Source organism: Borostomias antarcticus (assembly GCF_949987555.1).
Source record: "Borostomias antarcticus genome assembly, chromosome: 20".
NCBI classification, from domain to species: domain Eukaryota; kingdom Metazoa; phylum Chordata; class Actinopteri; order Stomiiformes; family Stomiidae; genus Borostomias; species Borostomias antarcticus.
This window is the reverse complement of record NC_140253.1, coordinates 11,922,982-11,942,981: the sequence shown is the minus strand read 5'-3', so window position 1 is coordinate 11,942,981 and position 20,000 is coordinate 11,922,982. Positions and strand designations below refer to the sequence as shown.

At 48.0% G+C, this 20,000-nt stretch overlaps 1 protein-coding gene across 1 annotated transcript in view; it reads left to right on the top strand.

Annotated features, from left to right (window-relative positions):
* Positions 1 to 3,834: 3,834 nt before the first annotated feature.
* The window catches only part of frmpd1a (FERM and PDZ domain containing 1a), a gene marked incomplete at both ends in the record, with an annotated part of 32,452 nt that continues 16,286 nt past the window's right edge, over positions 3,835 to 20,000 (top strand). The window contains 5 exons of the mRNA XM_084454683.1: positions 3,835 to 3,962; positions 6,096 to 6,259; positions 9,221 to 9,323; positions 9,458 to 9,503; positions 18,449 to 18,553. Coding sequence (XP_084310809.1) covers positions 3,835 to 3,962; positions 6,096 to 6,259; positions 9,221 to 9,323; positions 9,458 to 9,503; positions 18,449 to 18,553 — 546 coding nt within the window. The remainder of the gene's footprint in view (positions 3,963 to 6,095; positions 6,260 to 9,220; positions 9,324 to 9,457; positions 9,504 to 18,448; positions 18,554 to 20,000) is intronic.

Below are 20,000 nucleotides of genomic sequence, written 5' to 3'. Positions count from 1 at the left end.
AGAGTGGAGGGAGGATAAGAAGGTGGTAGAGTGGGGCAAAGACAAGCTGAGTAAGAGAGCTCGAGTGTAGCCCCATTTGCTTCTACTTTGAGTGTGTGTGTGTGTGTGTGTAACACGTGTGTGCACACCGTGTGTGCACACCGTGTGTGCACGTGTATTTGATAGTAGCGTTTGTGTTGTAGCCATGCCGTCCAACATCTGTGGTGTCAAAAGAAGAGGTATAGATAGAGAGAAATATGATTCCTCCATAGTCCGCTGTAATCTAATGGAGAGAGTGGGGGGAGAGGGAGAGAGAGAGGGAGAGAGAGAGAGGGGGGGGGGAGGGGGAGAGAGAGAGAGAGAGGGAGAGAGAGAGAAGGAGAGAGAGGGAGAGAGAGAGAGAGAGAGAGAGAGGGGGAGAGAGAGGGAGAGAGAGAGAGAGAGAGGTAAGGTGAGGCTGTGGGGTCACCGATTCATATAGACCACCCACCCTCACAGCCAGCGATAGGCACTCTGTAACATTAATGGCCACGTTTCACAGAAACTGCTGACATTTCTGACTTCTCTTCACCCTTGAGGGCAGCACTCCTTCTCACGCGTTGCCTAACGTTCCTCCAACAGCCTCTTGGGAACACATACATCTACAGTATATCTATACTATACTGTAATAGAGCTACCCTCAGCCTGTCCACTGGCCTGTCCGTCTGACTGTCTGTCTGTCCGTCCGTCCGCTCATTTTAACATAAAATACTGATGCGAGCCGCCAGCCAATAGAAATGCTGCTCCGAATAGAACCCGCCCCCAGCGTTCCACCTGCCTACTATAGAACTAATTTGCCTGCTCATCAGCGGCAAGGAGCTGCAGCTTTGCCCAAAATCAGGCGCTTCATGCTTTGGCATTGTCTTCCATATTTCATAATCCGTGTTCAGTAATCCACTTTGAAGAGGATCGAGGCCTGCAGCAGCTACCATTAGCATTAGCATATGGCTATGATGTAGGGTTTATGTTTTGCCATTTTCCTGCCCTTTTAGTGCAGGAACAAGACTTTGGTCTCGGGCCTGTCCTTCCCTCTTCCTACAGTACAACCATTGGATAGTTGGAAGCCTGTGTTGCTCTACCTTGCTACTCCAGTCATCTGCCTAGTTGTGTCAAATCGGTGATTTCTCAAAAGGGAGGTGCAGTATATGGCATTTTAAAGGTGCAATATGGGGTTTATAACAAAAAGAGTTTTAGTTAAATTTTTTGTAATTTTCATTACATCCCAACAGCAATCAATAAATAAAGTACTCTGACACTAAAATGAAATAAATCCGTAATCTGTGGAAGTTACAGGCCGTAATAATATGTAATAAGGTAATAAGGTAATAAGGTAATGTAATAAGGGCGTCTAATCATTTTGAGTTGCCAACTTGATATGATTGGATGGCCTACCTGCCTGTCAACCTACCTCCCTGCCTAGTGAGTGTCATTTGTTTTCTTCCAGTTTGGAGGAGTGGCTTTGGAGGGAGGCCTGAAGGGATGATCAGTGATTTTGTCGGTTGCATTTTTAAAAATCTTTCCCAAAAAAATTCCCAAGTCTAAAGGGAAATCACAAACCAGATACTGCACCTTTAAGAGTTGAAACAGGGTCTTGTCCTTAGTGAAATGATGAATGGAATCTGGTTGTTGTAGTAGTTAGTTGTGTAGCTCTGGCAATGGCCAGGACTGATTGGTTGGCAACATCACCGCTTCACTGTTTACACATGAATGAGCAGAGGCTAATTTCAGAAGCTATTTTGGCCCAGGTGTGGTCCAGGTCTGGCTTAGCATGATTTGGCCTGACCCTGGCCTAGTCCATCCCTCTCTCTTTCCCTCTCTCCTAGCCTGTGTGTAATGTGAGAAGGGGGGAAGGGGCAGGCCGGTGGAGGGATAGAGTGGCCATGACTTATAGTCTGAGTCTCTGGAGATGCCGTCTCTCTCTCTCTCTCTCTCTCTCTCTCTCTCTAGTCCCACATGACCTTTCTCTGCACCCCCTCTCTCATGATGTCTCTCTGTCCCCTTCATACAGCGTTCCCTCTTCCTCGCCCCCTCCCTGTCTGAATCAACATGTTCTTCTCTGTGCCGTGTCCCTGCTATCTGAACTCCCATTTGTCCCTCACACCCACTCTCTCTCTCTCTCTCTCTCTCTCTCTCTCTCTCTCTCTCTCTCCCTTTCTCTCTGTCCACTCCCCCTCTTCCCCAATCTCTCTCACCCTGTTATATCCCCCCTCTTAGCCCTCTATACACTATGCCATGGGTAGCGTTTTTGTTGTTGTTGTTTTTCGTTTAAATGAAAACTTAGTTTTCAATACATATCCCACAAAGTACAACTTGGCGAAGCGCGCGTTCTCTCTCCCTTGACTCTCCACCCTCCTCTGTTCCACCTCTCTCCCTCTCTCATCCCCCTCTCTCCAGCATCCGCCACCCCATCATATTACCTCCCTCCCTCTGTCTCTAATGGACGGTGTTAATGCCCGGCCGTCAGGATCGTCTGTCCAGCCGGCTGCCGGGGCTTCCTGCAGCTGCTCTGAGTGGAAGTCCCAGAGACGCACCGCTGCCCACTGAGGGAGGGGCAGTCATTCCTTCTTTCATTCGGTCATAACTTCATTGTTGTTATATATATATATGCAGCGCTCAACTCAAGACTGAAGACATTCGTCTAGATTTCTTCGCTAAAAGTGGGTGGAAACAATTTGGAGAAAAAAAATTCAGTCTTCATGGCGGTCCTTCCTAATGCGGCGGTGGATGTTTTGTTTTGATTCTCCACTCCAGTTTGTTTGGAGGACATCATTTCCTTCACATATTGAAGATGAAAGCAGTGGCTCTGATGGGTAGCGTCGGTTTTTGGTGCTGTTCTAGCGACGATTTTCACTGGAGATGTCACTAGACTTTCGGAGGCAGAGATCTCCGAAGTCTGGTATCGCTAGACTATTCACTTGTTAGTTCATTCTTCGCTTCACCTGGCAGTTGGAATCTCATCTTGTTTATACAGTACATTAGCTAATTCACCCACTCACTGGCTAATTCGGTCACTCGCTCATGGACTAATATGTTTAAGCCTTTGATGACAGCTGTTTGAAAGGGCTGATTGCAGACTGATTGTAGTCTCCCTGTCTGTCCCTCTCAGGGGGGGACCCTTTTAAAAGTGACATCACCTTTGACAAGGGTCCACCAGGAAGCATAATGCATACCACACATCACTGTACACCACCACAAAACACCACGAAAAGAGAAACCATGCTCATTACTAGCAATTCAACAAGAACTTTCACATTCAAAGTGGCCTGTCAGGACCCATTTAAACTGAGCACAACACACAAACACCCCACCGGGGGAGCCATTTAGGAGGCACCACAGTCCAGATTGCCAATTAGAAACCATATGAATTGAGGGATATTGACGTGATTGGCCATCAGGACCCTTTTAGCATGAGCCCTACATGCCGCTGAGCTCACCAGTCCAGCCCTATTAGGACACGGCCACAAGTGACATCACTTTTCCCCACCGCAAATAGGAAACCCAGTCCATAAAATCTCAAATATTTTTGCCTGAGACTCACAGAGTGGTGTGTATGTGTGTGCATGTGCGTGTGTGTTTGGTGTGTGTTTGTATGTGTGTGGTGTGTGCCATCCACTTTTGCATGCATGTGTTTATGAATGCACTCAATGTGAAAGTGTGTGTGTGTGTAATGCAGGCGTTTCTGTCCGTACAAACGCACTCAAATCTCTGTATTATTCTTGCGATATTCCACACAGTGCATCTCTTGCTACACTATAACCTCACTCACCTCTGCCCTCTCTGACCTCTGACCTTATGCCCCCTGACCTGCCCAGCCAGATGGAGGAGAGGGACCGAAGCCGCTCTCCGTCCCGCCGGACCAGCCGGGTGGAGCAGGTGGTCGGACGCTGGCTCAGACGCTCCAGGGACTCCAGCAGCAGGTTAGACTTCGCCTGGCTCAGCAGGGGGTAGGGGTGCATTAGATTTGTCCTGCTCTAGCAGGGATTAGGGCTAGAGTTAGGTCGGTCCTGGTTAGCGAGGGTGAGGGTGCATTCATTTTATCCTGGTTAGGAGAAACCAATTATTGAATATTATTATATATAGATATTTTTTATTTTATTTTATTATAGGTATTATTTATTTGAATTGTTGAGCCTATTGACCAGACCATCATTCTCTCCTGTATGTCAGGCTAGGCTGGTTATCGTCGTTATTGTCTTTCAAAGCAGTAAGTTACTGTACGCTAGCATAGTAGGAACTAAAACTAGTCCATACAGATGGCAGAAAATAAATAAATAACAAAAGGTAGTGGTGGCAGCATCCATCTACAGAATAACTGTTCTAAAAAACATGTACACGATGGTACATTTGAATCCTACCTTCTTCTTTCCTACTGCGGCATTCGTTTCTCTGCTTCCTCTCGCTGGTCAGATAATGAACGCTGGTTATAACATGCGTCTGCAGCATCTGCAGCACTGAATTTCCTGCTCCAAGAAGAATTTGGAGTAGGTTTCACTTAAAATTATATTTTGCCTCTACCCGATGAAATATTAAAACGGCCCCTGTCACACAAGTCACACACTTTTAGCTCATGCTAAAAGGTGCTTAGTCACAGGATGTACAGTAGGTTACCAGAGCCCAGCAGTGCTAGCCACAGTTCGTTTTCCCCCACTGCCAATACACATAATACTAGGCCAGTATAGGCTACTAATGTCTCAGTAAAATAAATTCTCACCTCTGTAGCTTCTTGCAGACATCCATTTTTGGAAGGGTCACCTTGCGTGTGTTTTCAGATAGTTAGTCTAGATAGACAGCCAGGTAGCCTACTCTATTCATCCCCGGGGGGAAACGGTTCAACGTAGATTGGAGGCCAGACAGACTCGTTAGGGACTCCTCTTTGTGAGACGTCTCGTGATGTGTGACCGCCCCGTCGCCGGTCCCTTTCCGCCAGTCGGTCATGTAGTGTGGGACCGATTACTAGACAGACAGTCGTCAGACTACTGCCATCTGACGACTTTCAAAGCCGCGTAGAGTGACCTCGGCAGTATCAGCAGAAGAGAACTCCTACGGTCGTACCCTCGTTTCTACTGCTTCATCAACAAAAACATGATCACCGGTGGGGGACCACATGCTGACTGTGTACCTGTTTGTCTGTAGAAACTATTAGATTTGTGGCACAGCTACGCAAAAGCTGTGTTTTTCATTCCTGGGTCCTCTCTGTCCAAGGCCAAGTTTAATATGTGTGGGACACAGACAGTCAATTTGTGGCCTCGAGACCAGTTCACGTTGTTGTGTTGTGTTGTAGTCTACAGTATGTGTATTTCAGTTGATCAAATTGTAAAGGAACTGAAAAAAAATGGAACAGTTCTGTCATCACTTTTTTGTGGACTGACGGACGGACGGACCAACCAATTGACCGGCCAGCCGACCAATCGACCGACCGACCGACCAGCCAACCGACCAATCGACCGACCGACCGACGGGCCAACCGACCGACCGGCCAACCGACCAATCGACCGACCGACCGACCGACCGGCCAACCGACCAATCGACTGACCAACCGGCCAACCGAGAGAGAGAGCTATAGAGCTGCTGGCCACAGCTATAAAAGATAAACAGTTCAATGTTGTATTTGACTTGGAAGTTTTACCAGCATGTTTGTTCAGCAGCGATCCCTCCATCAGGGCTGGTAGACTCTACATACATACTCCCATTAAAACCAGTTGCCATAAAGCCTAATTAGCCTACATATCTGTAAAAACTGTGATTATGTTTAAGGAGCCACAAACAAAAATGCACGATATAAAGTAGTCTCAACTGTACGTCAAACATAAATATTCATTTCCGAATGAAGTGCCTGTCTGGCTGCCTGCCTGTCTGTCTGGCTGACTGTCTGTCTCTCTGTGTGTCTGTCTGACTGTGTCTGTCTGCCCTCTGGCTGGCTTCCTATCTGTCTGGCTGTCTTGTCTATCTCTCTGTCTGTCTCTCTGGCTGGCTGCCTGTCTGTCTGGCTGTCTTGTCTATCTCTCTCTCTGTCTGTCCGTCTGTCTCTCTGGCTGGCTGCCTGTCTGTCTGTCCATCCGGTCTGTCTCTTCCCCCAGAGAGAGGATCCTGGCAGAAGGGAAGGCCGGGGAGTCGAGCGGGTCGGAGCAGAGGAGCTACCCGGTCCGCCTGACGGTCCAGGTCCTGTGGGACCCCCTCCTCAGCTCCCACGGCCTCAGCCTGTCCCCGCAGACCCCCATACTGGTGCAGGACGTCGCCCCAGGTTGGACGTGCAAAATTATATTCTTCCAAAAACAAGTGATGCTTTAGCTTCTTAATAAATAACAAAGGACAATATTGTTTGAATGTATCAAGTATATAGAAGGTTTTGCGGCTTTGGCGAGGCGTAATCCGCCACAGTGGCGGAGATACGACCATTTACAAAAAGCAGCTGAATACGGCTGCTGCAGTCGCAGTCTTTCTGGATGCTCAGGGGTAGAACCTTGTGGTTGTGGGGTTCTCCCGGTTCCCCCTGCCCCATCTGAACCCCACTTCCGCTGCTCTGTCCCGGGCCCGAGCCGGCTCTGCTACGGCCGGACGGCGAGGGGGGTAGAAGGGGAAGCGAGGGCCTGTGCGCCGGCGCCCTCGGGCGCGCGTGGACTCGGGTGCGGGGAACCCCCCATCCGCCCTGGCGGCGGAGGAGGAGGAGCGATTCGCCCCGAGGAGCCGGGTCATCTCCGGTCCCGCGGGCCTCTCCAGAGACCCGGCCTCGCGCTCTCCTGCGTCCTCTTCTTCCTGGTTCCCGACCTCCCCCTTCTTCTCTCTCCTCTCATCCCCCTCTCCCTCGTCGTTCCGTCTCCTCTGCGACCTCCAGCATGGTGGAAGTCTCTCGTCCCCGGAGTCCCTCTCTCTCCTCTGCCTCCAGCACGGAGGAAGCCTGCTTCCGCAGCAGTGGAGGCAGAACAGAGCTGCCAGACCAGCGCTGCATCCCTCCTGCAACAAAACAGAAATACAACAAAACAACAGACTGTGATAGAAGCTGGACTTGAACCAGCAACCCTCTTTTGATGTATAACCACAGTGCACTGGTCTCACTAGACAGCTGTGCCTAGCTATCCAGCAGTGATTCAAATTACGCCACAAGAAGCAGTTCAAGCTGTTCAAGGTTCAGTTCATCTGGTTCGACTGTAAAACTGTAATAACAATTACTAAAACATACAGTACAAAGTAGGTAGAAAGTTGTAGCCTTGTCTTTACAATGTCATTTTGAAAGAAGAATTACAATATGGATAACTGCTATTAATAAAATCTATGCAATTCAACTCTAGCTTGACAATTTACACAAATTATATGATAACACAATAAGCTCATAGAAGATTAGTACATACTGTATAGTATACTGTACAATTGGTACATTGAAATTATCTGCAAACCTATGAATGAATGAATTAGCTTCCGTGTATTGATTTCTTATAGTTAGACAGCCTATAGTTTAATCAAAACAATGCTCTAACTTAGTTATAAAGACATAATGATGATAACTTCCAATACTTACAGACATTGCCTCTAACAAACACAATAAAATTAAAATGAATAAATAAGTCCAGAACAAATATGATTTAAGTTGTAGCAATCCAACCCAAACTAGAAAAGTGGCAGTTAGTTTATCAGACATTCAAACCCTAACATCCAACAAACATTCCAAAGCCAACAGCCAACTAGAGAATGTTGGTGTTAGTTACAGAACACACAGTTACCAGTTCAAGCCCCACAGCAATGCAAGCTACTGTGTCTGCACCATATAAAGGGAAACAGGATTTGAACCCTGAACTGTGCTGTCACTGCCAACACACACACACACACACAGACACGCGAAGTGTAACATACAGTTATGCTGAAGGAGTCTTCTTCATCACCGAGGCAAGGCAGGTGCTTCAGCACCAACCACCTGGCATAGTCAAATCTACCTACGCAGTTCATGACTGCGCCTCCGTGAAGCACCAGCGTCCGAACGGCGAAAGACCACATCCTTTTTTTTCGCTCCGTGGAATTTTCACGGAATGATCGCATAATAATGGACAGCGATGGAATCCTACTGTGATGTCACAGTATGATGGAAAGCCAGAGATGCTGTTGCTAGCAGGGCGTTTCAGTGTTCAATGGAATCCATTAAGGGGTTTTTCTGTTAGGCCTGGCGGAGGTGGAGGGGGGTGTTGCTGAGCTTGTGGAAGTGGCTGGGTTGGGTCACAGGAGTTACAGGAACAGGGCGAAACATTTGTGATGTGAATCGATAGCACAGTTTGCGTCAGTGTTGTACCACAGATATGCCATAGGCCCCACAATGGTTAACCTCTATAGTATAAAGGGTATTTGATATCAAATGTATTCATATTATAGGCCCACCCTATACTAATCAACAAGACCATAAAATTTTAACTAAATATATATACAGACTCGTACTCACAGTGTGTTGTGGCAGTGTGTTCGACTTGTCTGGGGTGGCTGTGGCTCAGTGGTAGAGCGGGTCGTCCAATGATTGTAGGGTCGGCGGTTCGAATCCCGCCTCCTCCTGTCCACATGTCGAAGTGTCCTTGGGCAAGACACTGAACCCCAAATTGCTCCCAATGAGCAGGTTAGCACCTTGCATGGCAGCTGCCGCCATTGGTGTGTGAATGGGTGAATGAGAGGCCATTGTAAAGCGCTTTGGATAAAAGCGCTATACAAGTGCAGTCCATTTACCATGTTGTTTGGGGCCGGACCCCTGGGGCCGAAGGCTGGCTTCAGTGGTTCAGGATAGGGCTGCCGCCATCTGTCCCTGCCCATCCCACTAGTCTCTCCTCCCTGTGGCCCTGCTAAGCCCTGGCTCTAAACCTGCCTCTCTCTCTCTCTTTCTCTCTGTCTCTCTCTCTCTCTGTCTTTCTCTCTCGCCACCTCTCTCTCTCTCTCCACCTCTCTCTTTCTCCACCTCTCTCTCTCCCCCTTTCTCTCTCTCTCTCTTTCTCTCTCTCTCCCTCCCTCTCTCTCCTTCTCTCTCCCTCTCTCTCGCTTTCTCTCTCTCTCTCAAGACTGTTTCCTCTTCACACTGAAATAGGAATCCGTTATGGGTTTGGTGTATAGAGTGATGATGATCACAGAACACACACACAGCTGTTTGTATGCATTGTCGCTAGTGAAGCTGATGTCGACGTGGAGGTCATGAGGATCTTGTGTGTGTGTGTGTGTGTGTATGTGTGTGTGTGTCTAGGGGGTCCTGCTGACGGTCGGCTTGTCCCTGGCGACCAGCTCGTAAAGATCAACAATGTAGCCGTTGATGACCTGACCCCAGAGCAGGCTGCCGACATTGTCAGGTACACACACACACACACACACACACACACACACACAGTTTTTTGTCCCTGCTGTAACCCCCCCCCCCCCCGTTCTGTCCACCCCTTCATAATTATCTCTCTCTCTCGCTCTCTCTCTCTCTCTCTCTCTCTAGGGAATGTCAGGACTCAGTTACGATGACGGTCCTTCGAACCATAGTGGTGAGATTACACACACACACACACACACACACACACACACACACTAGTACATATACAGGATACACATAGGATGCTGAAGCGCCGTTGTCAACAAAACTATATTTCAGACCTGTCATTGAGGTTGGGGGTAGTGGTGCTTATACAAACACATACACACACACACACACACACTCACACACACACACTTGATTATCATAATGGTGCCCCCTCCGCTGAAGACCTTGATGGAGTTTATGGGGTGTGAAAAGTGCCCTTTGGTTGCTTGTTCAAGCTTACTTACAACGTGTATGTATGTGTGTGTGTATGTGTGTATGTATATACATACACACACACATACAGACATACACACACGTTCGTGTGAACAAGCAGAGCTCACTGCAAAACATGCGCACATGCGCGGTAGTTCGCTCGCGCTTTAAATGAATGGGGGAGCTCACGTGACCGAATGACTGTTTGCGTTGTGAGTTGTGAGCTCAGTGGCGCGTGTATGTGTGTGTGTATGTGTGTGTGTGTGTATGTATGAGATCGAACATAGCCTACATACATACACACACACATACAGACACACATACACCTTCGTTCCAACCAGCGCAGCTGTATGTGAAACCGCTTGCGCATACCATCGCGGTAGCCACCGCACTTCCGCGTGACGTCACCGAATGCTCTGCCGCTGTTTAGAGGAGAGCGTGTATGTGTGTATGTATGTGTGTGTGTGTGTGTGTGTGTGTCTGTGTGTCTGTTTCGACTCGCTTAATGAAGGACTTCGATACATCGCTTCAGAGAATGAAGACGACTATGGTAAATATAGCACTAAAAATATTAATATCTGCGTGGTTAGATGACAAGACCATGCTTTGTGGGTAGATCGTATGCCAAATCAATTTGTTTTTTTGTTTAGATGGGGGAGAGCCGGGTCAAAAGTCGCGCAGGACAAAAGTCGCGTTCCCATTTTCTCCAGAATGACTGGACCTGCAAATATGTGGTTATACGTGCCTGCACATATTACCGTGTACGAGCTCCCTTCAAATTTTGGGCGCGATCGCAGCATATTTGACAGAGATATCGATGGAAAACCACTTTTGCCCCATATAAGTAAAATCATGGTCTCATAAGCATTTTTCGATTGTAAAATTGTGTTAAATTGTTTTAGTTTGCAAACATATGCAATTTTCTTAGCATATCTACTGGCTACATGATAACATAGCTTTCAAGTTTCGTGCGAGCAAGTCGTGCCTGCAAGCCAGGGAGAAATGACAGGAGACCGTGGCGGGACAAATGTCGCATCCCGTGGAGCTGTGGTTCCCAAAGTGGGGGTCGCGAGATGACTCCCGGGGGTCGCGAGATAATTTCCAGAAAGTGTGTTTTTTTGGTGCCAATTATCAGAATGTGTGAAATGCATTCTGATATTCGTTTATTCATTTGTACATTCGTTTAAAAACGATTAAAAGAGAGGAATATATCCGGTATGGATTCGTATGCATCGTTATCAACAAAGTACATCCCCAGTGTGTCGTGTGCACGGAGGTGCTTGCAAATGAAAGCCTAAAGCCCGTAAAAATGCTTCGACACTTGAGAAAGTGCTAACGGAACAAGCAACAATCCCCACCAAAGCGCAAAAGGCATCATATGAGGTGGCGTACTTAATTGCACAGGCAAAAAAGCCACACACAATCGGGGAAACCTTAATCAAACCCGCTGCTATAGCTATAAGTCGGAATATGCATGGGGATAAACTGGCCCGTGAGATTGAATCAGTGCCGCTGTCTGACAATACCATTGCCCGGCGCATCACCGACCTAGCCCAGGACATAAAGGCTCAACTGATTGACAGAGTAAAGAAAGCAGGGAGATATGCTTTGCAGTTAGATGAAACCACAGATATAGCAAACGATGCCCAGCTGCTTGTATTCGTCAGATACAGTTTTGATGGAAAACTCGAGGAGGACATATGTGCACTGCGCTGGATGGGACGTGCACAGGCCAGGACATTTTCACAAAACTTGACAACAAACTAAAGGAAGAGTATAGCATAGTGCCCATCCATCACATTAGGTAAGCTTACTAAATGTAATTACTATATAAATTAATATTATAGTTGTTAGGCTGTTATGTTATTTTGTGTTTTGTGCCGTTTATGCCCGTGTTTGAATAGCGTAGGCCTATTAGTGCGTGTGCGCGCGGACATTTAACCACCTCCGGGGATAGTGGGGGTCGCGAGTCTCTGGCACCGTTATTTTGTGGGTCGCGGGCTGAAAAGTTTGGGAACCCCTGCCGTAGAGTGACAGAAGTCGCATTCTGATGGCTTAGAACCAGGGGGTGCGCGAGTGACATTTGGGCAGAATGAACAGGTGAAATTAAAGCTCTCGAAGAGATCTTTCTAATGCTATTGGTCAGCTTTGTATGCAGTTTTAATGTGAAAGATACTGTTACGGCTCCGCCTCCGCCTGTGCGCTCTCTAGCTCCCACCACCGTTCCCGCAGCGCGCGCGCCACGGCCTTCCACTTCAGCGCGCGCTCTGCGCGCCCTTCGACGTAATCACCCCGCACACCTGAACACGGTTCCGCTAACGAGCTCCGAGGGCGCGGCTCACCAGCTGCCACTACTCATCTAATCACCTCCCCTATAAGAACCCGGTCTTCCCAACGTTCTTCCCTAAGATTCGTTGTGATTCCGGTTTGTTTGCTGCTCTTTTCCTGGACTGACACACGGCTTCCCCGACCCATTCTCCCCGGACCTCGACCACGGCTTGGATTACGTTTTCTGGACATTGTTTGTTGATAGATTGACACCTGCCTGAACTTGACTACCCTTACCTTGCCCTCTGTACCTCCGCTTTGTATTAAACCGCCCTCTGGGCTTGGAACTGTCCGTGCGTTTGGGTCAGCTAGCGAACCAGCCCCCTTACAGATACATCTTAAATGCAGTCAAGACAAATTATTTTGCCTCTTAACTTTTGTCAAACCCCCTGGTTCCAGTCAATTGGATTATATAGGCTACTTTCGTTTACGATGACGTTACCTTATGAACACAAATAGCTTAACCTAGGCCTACATAAACACAATAGCCTAAAACCATGTTTATTTAGGCCTACAATGTATTTTCTTTCATTGACAGCATGCCAAGAGTTAGGGTGAGGAAAACGACGCGCGGTCTCTTCAGCCCTGAGACCATCAGGCAGACAGCTCAGGAGGTCGTTGAAGGCTATATATTATTATGATATGTCTAATAATACATTCGTTTTGTGTTTGTCCCCACGCAGAGCAAATTATTTTGTTTACAACTATTTTGTTACCAAGGTGATTTGCTACCTAAATGATTGGTTTGAAGTGGTTCTCACGCGACTTCCTCGCGACCTAGCGAAACAATCATGATTTTATGACAAATCTGCAATAAACTAAAATGGGCAGGAAGAAATGCACAGCGAAACTAGAGAGAGAGAGAGAGAGAAACGTTCTTATGGAATGAATGAATTTATTTTTTAATGAAAGGATGAAAGAGCCGCAAGCCAACTTTTTTTTAATCAATGAATGGAGGAGCCGCACATTGACGGGCGTGGAGCCGCGGGTTGGCCACCCCTGCTTACGGGATGCGACTTCCGCCACGGTCTCCTGTCATTTCTCCCTGGCTTGCAGGCACGACTTGCTCGCACGAAACTTGAAAGCTATGTTATCATGTAGCCAGTAGATATGCTAAGAAAATTGCATATGTTTGCAAACTAAAACAATTTAACACAATTTTACAATCGAAAAATGCTTATGAGACCATGATTTTACTTATATGGGGCAAAAGTGGTTTTCCATCGATATCTCTGTCAAATATGCTGCGATCGCGCCCAAAATTTGAAGGGAGCTCGTACACGGTAATATGTGCAGGCACGTATAACCACATATTTGCAGGTCCAGTCATTCTGGAGAAAATGGGAACGCGACTTTTGTCCTGCGCGACTTTTGACCCGGCTCTCCCCCATCTAAACAAAAAAACAAATTGATTTGGCATACGATCTACCCACAAAGCATGGTCTTGTCATCTAACCACGCAGATATTAATATTTTTAGTGCTATATTTACCATAGTCGTCTTCATTCTCTGAAGCGATGTATCGAAGTCCTTCATTAAGCGAGTCGAAACAGACACACAGACACACACACACACACATACATACACACATACACGCTCTCCTCTAAACAGCGGCAGAGCATTCGGTGACGTCACGCGGAAGTGCGGTATGGGGTGTGAAAAGTGCCCTTTGGTTGCTTGTTCAAAGCTTACTTACAACGTGTATGTATGTGTGTGTGTATGTGTGTATGTATATACATACACACACACATACAGACATACACACACGTTCGTGTTCGTCCAGCAGAGCTCACTGCAAAACATGCGCACATGCGCGGTAGTCGATCGCGCTTTAAATGAATGGGGGAGCTCACGTGACCGAATGACTGTTTGCGTTGTGAGTTGTGAGCTCAGTGGCGCGTGTATGTGTGTATGTATGTGTGTGTGTGTGTATGTATGAGATCGAACATAGCCTACATACATACACACATACACACACACATACACGTTCGTTCCAACCAGCGCAGCTGTATGTGAAACTGCTTGCGCATACAATCGCGGTATCCACCGCACTTCCGCGTGACGTCACCGAATGCTCTGCCGCTGTTTTGAGAAGAGCGTGTATGTGTGTGTGTGTGTGTGTGTGTGTGTGTGTGTGTGTGTGTATGTATGTCTGTGTGTGTGTGTGTGTGTGTGTGTGTCTGCCTGACTCGCTTAATGAAGGACTTCGATAGTCTACATCGCTTCAGAGAATGAAGACGACTATGGTAAATATAGCACAAAAAATATTAATATCTGCGTGGTTAGATGACAAGACCATGCTTTGTGGGTAGATCGTATGCCAAATCAATTTGTTTTTTTGTTTAGATGGGGGAGAGCCGGGTCAAAAGTCGCGCAGGACAAAAGTCGCGTTCCCATTTTCTCCAGAATGACTGGACCTGCAAATATGTGGTTATACTTGCCTGCACATATTACCGTGTACGAGCTCCCTTCAAATTTTGGGCGCGATCGCAGCATATTTGACAGAGATATCGATGGAAAACCACTTTTGCCCCATATAAGTAAAATCATGGTCTCATAAGCATTTTTCGATTTTAAATTTGTGTACACTTGTTTTAGTTTGCAAACATATGCAATTTTCTTAGCATATCTACTGGCTACATGATAACATAGCTTTCAAGTTTCGTTCGAGCAAGTCGTGCCTGCAAGCCAGGGAGAAATGACAGGAGACCGTGGCGGGACAAATGTCGCATCCCGTAGAGTGACAGAAGTCGCATTCTGATGGCTTAGAACCAGAGGGGTGCGCGAGTGACATTTGGGCAGAATGAACAGGTGAAATTAAAGCTCTCGAAGAGATCTTTCTAATGCTATTGGTCAGCTTTGTATGCAGTTTTAATGTGAAAGATACTGTTACGGCTCCGCCTCCGCCTGTGCGCTCTCTAGCTCCCACCACCGTTCCCGCAGCGCGCGCGCCACGGCCTTCCACTTCAGCGTGCGCTCTGCGCGCCCTTCGACGTGATCACCCCGCACACCTGAACACGGTTCCGCTAACGAGCTCCGAGGGCGCGGCTCACCTGCTGCCACCACTCATCCAATCACCTCCCCTATAAGAACCCGGTCTTCCCAACGTTCTTCCCTAAGATTCGTTGTGATTCCGGTTTGTTTGCTGCTCTTTTCCTGGACTGACACACGGCTTCCCCGACCCATTCTCCCCGGACCTCGACCACGGCTTGGATTACGTTTTCTGGACATTGTTTGTTGATAGATTGACCCCTGCCTGAACTTGACTACCCTTTGCCTTGCCCTCTGTACCTCCGCTTTGTATTAAACCGCCCTCTGGGCTTGGAACTGTCCGTCTGTGTCCGTGCGTTTGGGTCAGCTAGCAAACCAGCCCCCTTACAGATACATCTTAAATGCAGTCAAGACAAATTATTTTGCCTCTTAACTTTTGTCAAACCCCCTGGTCAATTGGATTATATAGGCTACTTTCGTTTACAATGACGTTACCTTATGAACACAAATAGCTTAACCTATAGGCCTACATAAACACAATAGCCTAAAACCATGTTTATTTAGGCCTACAATGTATTTTCTTTCATTGACAGCATGCCAAGAGTTAGGGTGAGGAAAACGACGCGCGGTCTCTTTAGCCCTGAGACCATCAGGCAGACAGCTCAGGAGGTCGTTGAAGGCTATATATTATTATGATGTCTAATAATACATTCGTTTTGTGTTTGTCCCCACGCAGAGCAAATTATTTTGTTTACAACTATTTTGTTACCAAGGTGATTTGCTACCTAAATGATTAGTTTGAAGTGGTTCTCACGCGACTTCCTCGCGACCTAGCGAAACAATCATGATTTTGACAAATCTGCAATAAACTAAAATGGGCAGGAAGAAATGCATGTCAAATCCTGTCATTTCTCCCTCGGAGCTCGTTAGCGGAACCGTGTTCAGGTGTGCGGGGTGATCACGTCGAAGGGCGCGCAGAGCGCACGCTGAAGTGGAAGGCAGTGGCGCGCGCGCTGCGGGAACGGTGGTGGGAGCTAGAGAGCGCACAGGCGGAGGCGGAGCCGTAACAGTATCTTTCACATTAAAACTGCATACAAAGCTGACCAATAGCATTAGAAAGATCTCTTCGAGAGCTTTAATTTCACCTGTTCATTCTGCCCAAATGTCACTCGCGCACCCCTCTGGTTCTAAGCCATCAGAATGCGACTTCTGTCACTCTACGGGATGCGACATTTGTCCCGCCACGGTCTCCTGTCATTTCTCCCTGGCTTGCAGGCACGACTTGCTCGACAGAACTTGAAAGCTATGTTATCATGTAGCCAGTAGATATGCTAAGAAAATTGCATATGTTTGCAAACTAAAACAAGTGTACACAAATTTAAAATCGAAAAATGCTTATGAGACCATGATTTTACTTATATGGGGCAAAAGTGGTTTTCCATCGATATCTCTGTCAAATATGCTGCGATCGCGCCCAAAATTTGAAGGGAGCTCGTACACGGTAATATGTGCAGGCAAGTATAACCACATATTTGCAGGTCCAGTCATTCTGGAGAAAATGGGAACGCGACTTTTGTCCTGCGCGACTTTTGACCCGGCTCTCCCCCATCTAAACAAAAAAACAAATTGATTTGGCATACGATCTACCCACAAAGCATGGTCTTGTCATCTAACCACGCAGATATTAATATTTTTTGTGCTATATTTACCATAGTCGTCTTCATTCTCTGAAGCGATGTAGACTATCGAAGTCCTTCATTAAGCGAGTCAGGCAGACACACACACACAGACATACATACACACACACACACACACACACATACATACACACATACACGCTCTTCTCAAAACAGCGGCAGAGCATTCGGTGACGTCACGCGGAAGTGCGGTGGATACCGCGATTGTATGCGCAAGCAGTTTCACATACAGCTGCGCTGGTTGGAACGAACGTGTATGTGTGTGTGTATGTGTGTGTGTATGTATGTAGGCTATGTTCGATCTCATACATACACACACACACACACATACATACACACATACACGCGCCACTGAGCTCACAACTCACAACGCAAACAGTCATTCGGTCACGTGAGCTCCCCCATTCATTTAAAGCGCGATCGACTACCGCGCATGTGCGCATGTTTTGCAGTGAGCTCTGCTGGACGAACACGAACGTGTGTGTATGTCTGTATGTGTGTGTGTATGTATATACATACACACATACACACACACATACATACACGTTGTAAGTAAGCTTGAACGGTGGCTACCGCGATGGTATGCGCAAGCGGTTTCACATACAGCTGCGCTGGTTGGAACGAAGGTGTATGTGTGTCTGTATGTGTGTGTGTATGTATGTAGGCTATGTTCGATCTCATACATACACACACACACACATACACACACACATACACGCGCCACTGAGCTCACAACTCACAACGCAAACAGTCATTCGGTCACGTGAGCTCCCCCATTCATTTAAAGCGCGAGCGAACTACCGCGCATGTGCGCATGTTTTGCAGTGAGCTCTGCTTGTTCACACGAACGTGTGTGTATGTCTGTATGTGTGTGTGTATGTATATACATACACACATACACACACACATACATACACGTTGTAAGTAAGCTTGAACAAGCAACCAAAGGGCACTTTTCACACCCCATAGGAGTTGCCGAGCACCTGATCACACACACACTGTAATTTCTCACTATTATGTGTGTGTGTGTATGTGTGTGTGTGTGTGTTTGTTTTTTTGTTTAGATACACGCATGTACATTACACTTATATAATAGATACATTACATAGATTTAGAAAAAGTAACAGCACCCACTGAAGCGTCACTACATTGACTCCGATCTCAAACACACTGAAATGGACAAAACACTATGATTCATATGATTGATCCTGGGCTACAAAACACCATTGGGTTTCTCCACATTTGTTGATGTCCGCGGTTACCAGCAATCTTAAAGCATTAGTGTCCCTCCCCGGAAATAATTGGCTGTAATTGTCTTTTACTGTTGGGGAGGGGAAACCATTCTGGGCTGATGTCTCCGGGACGGTCCTCCAAACATCCATGTAGTTCAATAACACTGATAAAACTAACCCAAGTCTGGTTAGTGCGGGTGCGGGTGCCTCTTAATGAGCAGCATAGAGATGGACAAATGTGTGTGGAAAGGCGTGTATTTGGGTGTACATTTGGGTGAACTTTCTCATATTATTGATAATAGGATTCGCCGTACTCGAACGAGCAAGAACATTTGAATGTTGTTCGTCTGTAAGTCTTAACGTAGCGGTGACGTTTGTGTCTCCGAGTTCCAAGTTGTTTACTCGTTGTCGACTAGCTGTTTACTTGTTTACTTCCGGCGCCGTTGCAGGGACCCAAGTCTTCCTTCATCACGCCTGAGAAGAGGGCCATCCTCAGATCCAACCCGGTCAAAGTGCGCTTCGCGGAGGAGGTCGAGGTCAACGGTCACTCTCAGGTGAGCGCGCCCGCGGCGGACGCCCAACCAGATCGTCTGTGTGAATGGGTTTCACAGTGAAGAAGAAATCTTTATTTGTCACTCGTGTGAATGGGTTTCACAGTGAAGAAGAAATCTTTATTTGTCACTCGTGTGAATGGGTTTCACAGTGAAGAAGAAATCTTTATTTGTCACTCGTGTGAATGGGTTTCGCTTCACAGTGAAGAAGAAATCTTAATTTGTCACTCAGCAAACTCTTTTTGCACATGTGAAATGGGCAACACACACACACACACACACACACACACACACACACACACACACGCATTTAGAGCCGCTGATGAAACCGTCGTCCTTCCCCCAAGGGCAGCCGGGAGCAGACAGTAGGCAGCGTGCGTGGGACTCGCCCGGGGGCCAACCAAGCGCTCCTTGCTCTTCGCCAGGGATGGACAGCGTCAGCGATCTGTTCTTCTGCATGTTTTTCATATTGGGGTATTTTTGGGGGAAACCCTTGCGAACACGGGGAGAACATGCAAACAGCACACAGAAAGGCCCGGAGACCTATTTGCTGTGAGGCGACAATACTAGGTACAGCGCCACCGTGCCGCACGTGAGCGATTTTGGGGTTCAGCACCTTGCTCAAGGACACTTCGGCGCACTCCGGAAGATGGGATGGAACTGTAGCTCAGGGGGTGCAGCCGGCCGCTCTACTCTACCTCCTGAGCCACGTGCAGTGTGTAGCTGTGATGCGACGCTACAGCCAGGCTGTAGGGAACTCTGTGGAGGGTCACCGAGAGCCGGATATGACGCAGCGAGCCGTCGTCACGATATCCCGGCGTCCTGCCTCCCGTCCCGCCCCCCTCCTCCTCCCTGTCCCCCGTGTGGCCGGGGTTCGGAAGGGAACCCGGTCTGGCGCACGCGGTTTCCAGTTCCCATCCTCCCCGCGGATGTATAAATAACTACTCCGGCCCGGAAGGCGGCGCGGCCGGAGGCCCGGCCTCCATTAACCGCCAGGGCAGGGCAGGGCAGGGCAGGGGAGGGGAGGGGAGGGGAGGGGAGGGGAGGGGAGGGGAGGGGAGGGGAGGGGAGGGGAGGATCGATCCCAGGCAGCCCCCCCCCCCCCTCCACTCCAGGACAATGATGATTAAAGGACAATAAATACACTATTAGAGAGGGAGGGGAGGGGAGGGCGCGGACGCACGAGGCGGAGAGGAAAGCAGAGGGTTGAGAGGGAGGAGGGGAGGGAGAGAAAGGGAGAGAGAGAGAGAAGGAGGCGGAAACAGGCTAGCGGGAGGAGGCTGGGAACATGCAGATGGATAGACGGGCGGAGGGAGGGAGGGTGGGTTAGAGGAGGGAGGGAGGGTTAGAGGAGGTGGGGAAACGACAGACAAACGCCCACGGGAATGAAACCCGGCGGAGGTATGGAGACCAACCAGCCAGGGGGTGAAGGGAGAAGACAGCTCTCTAC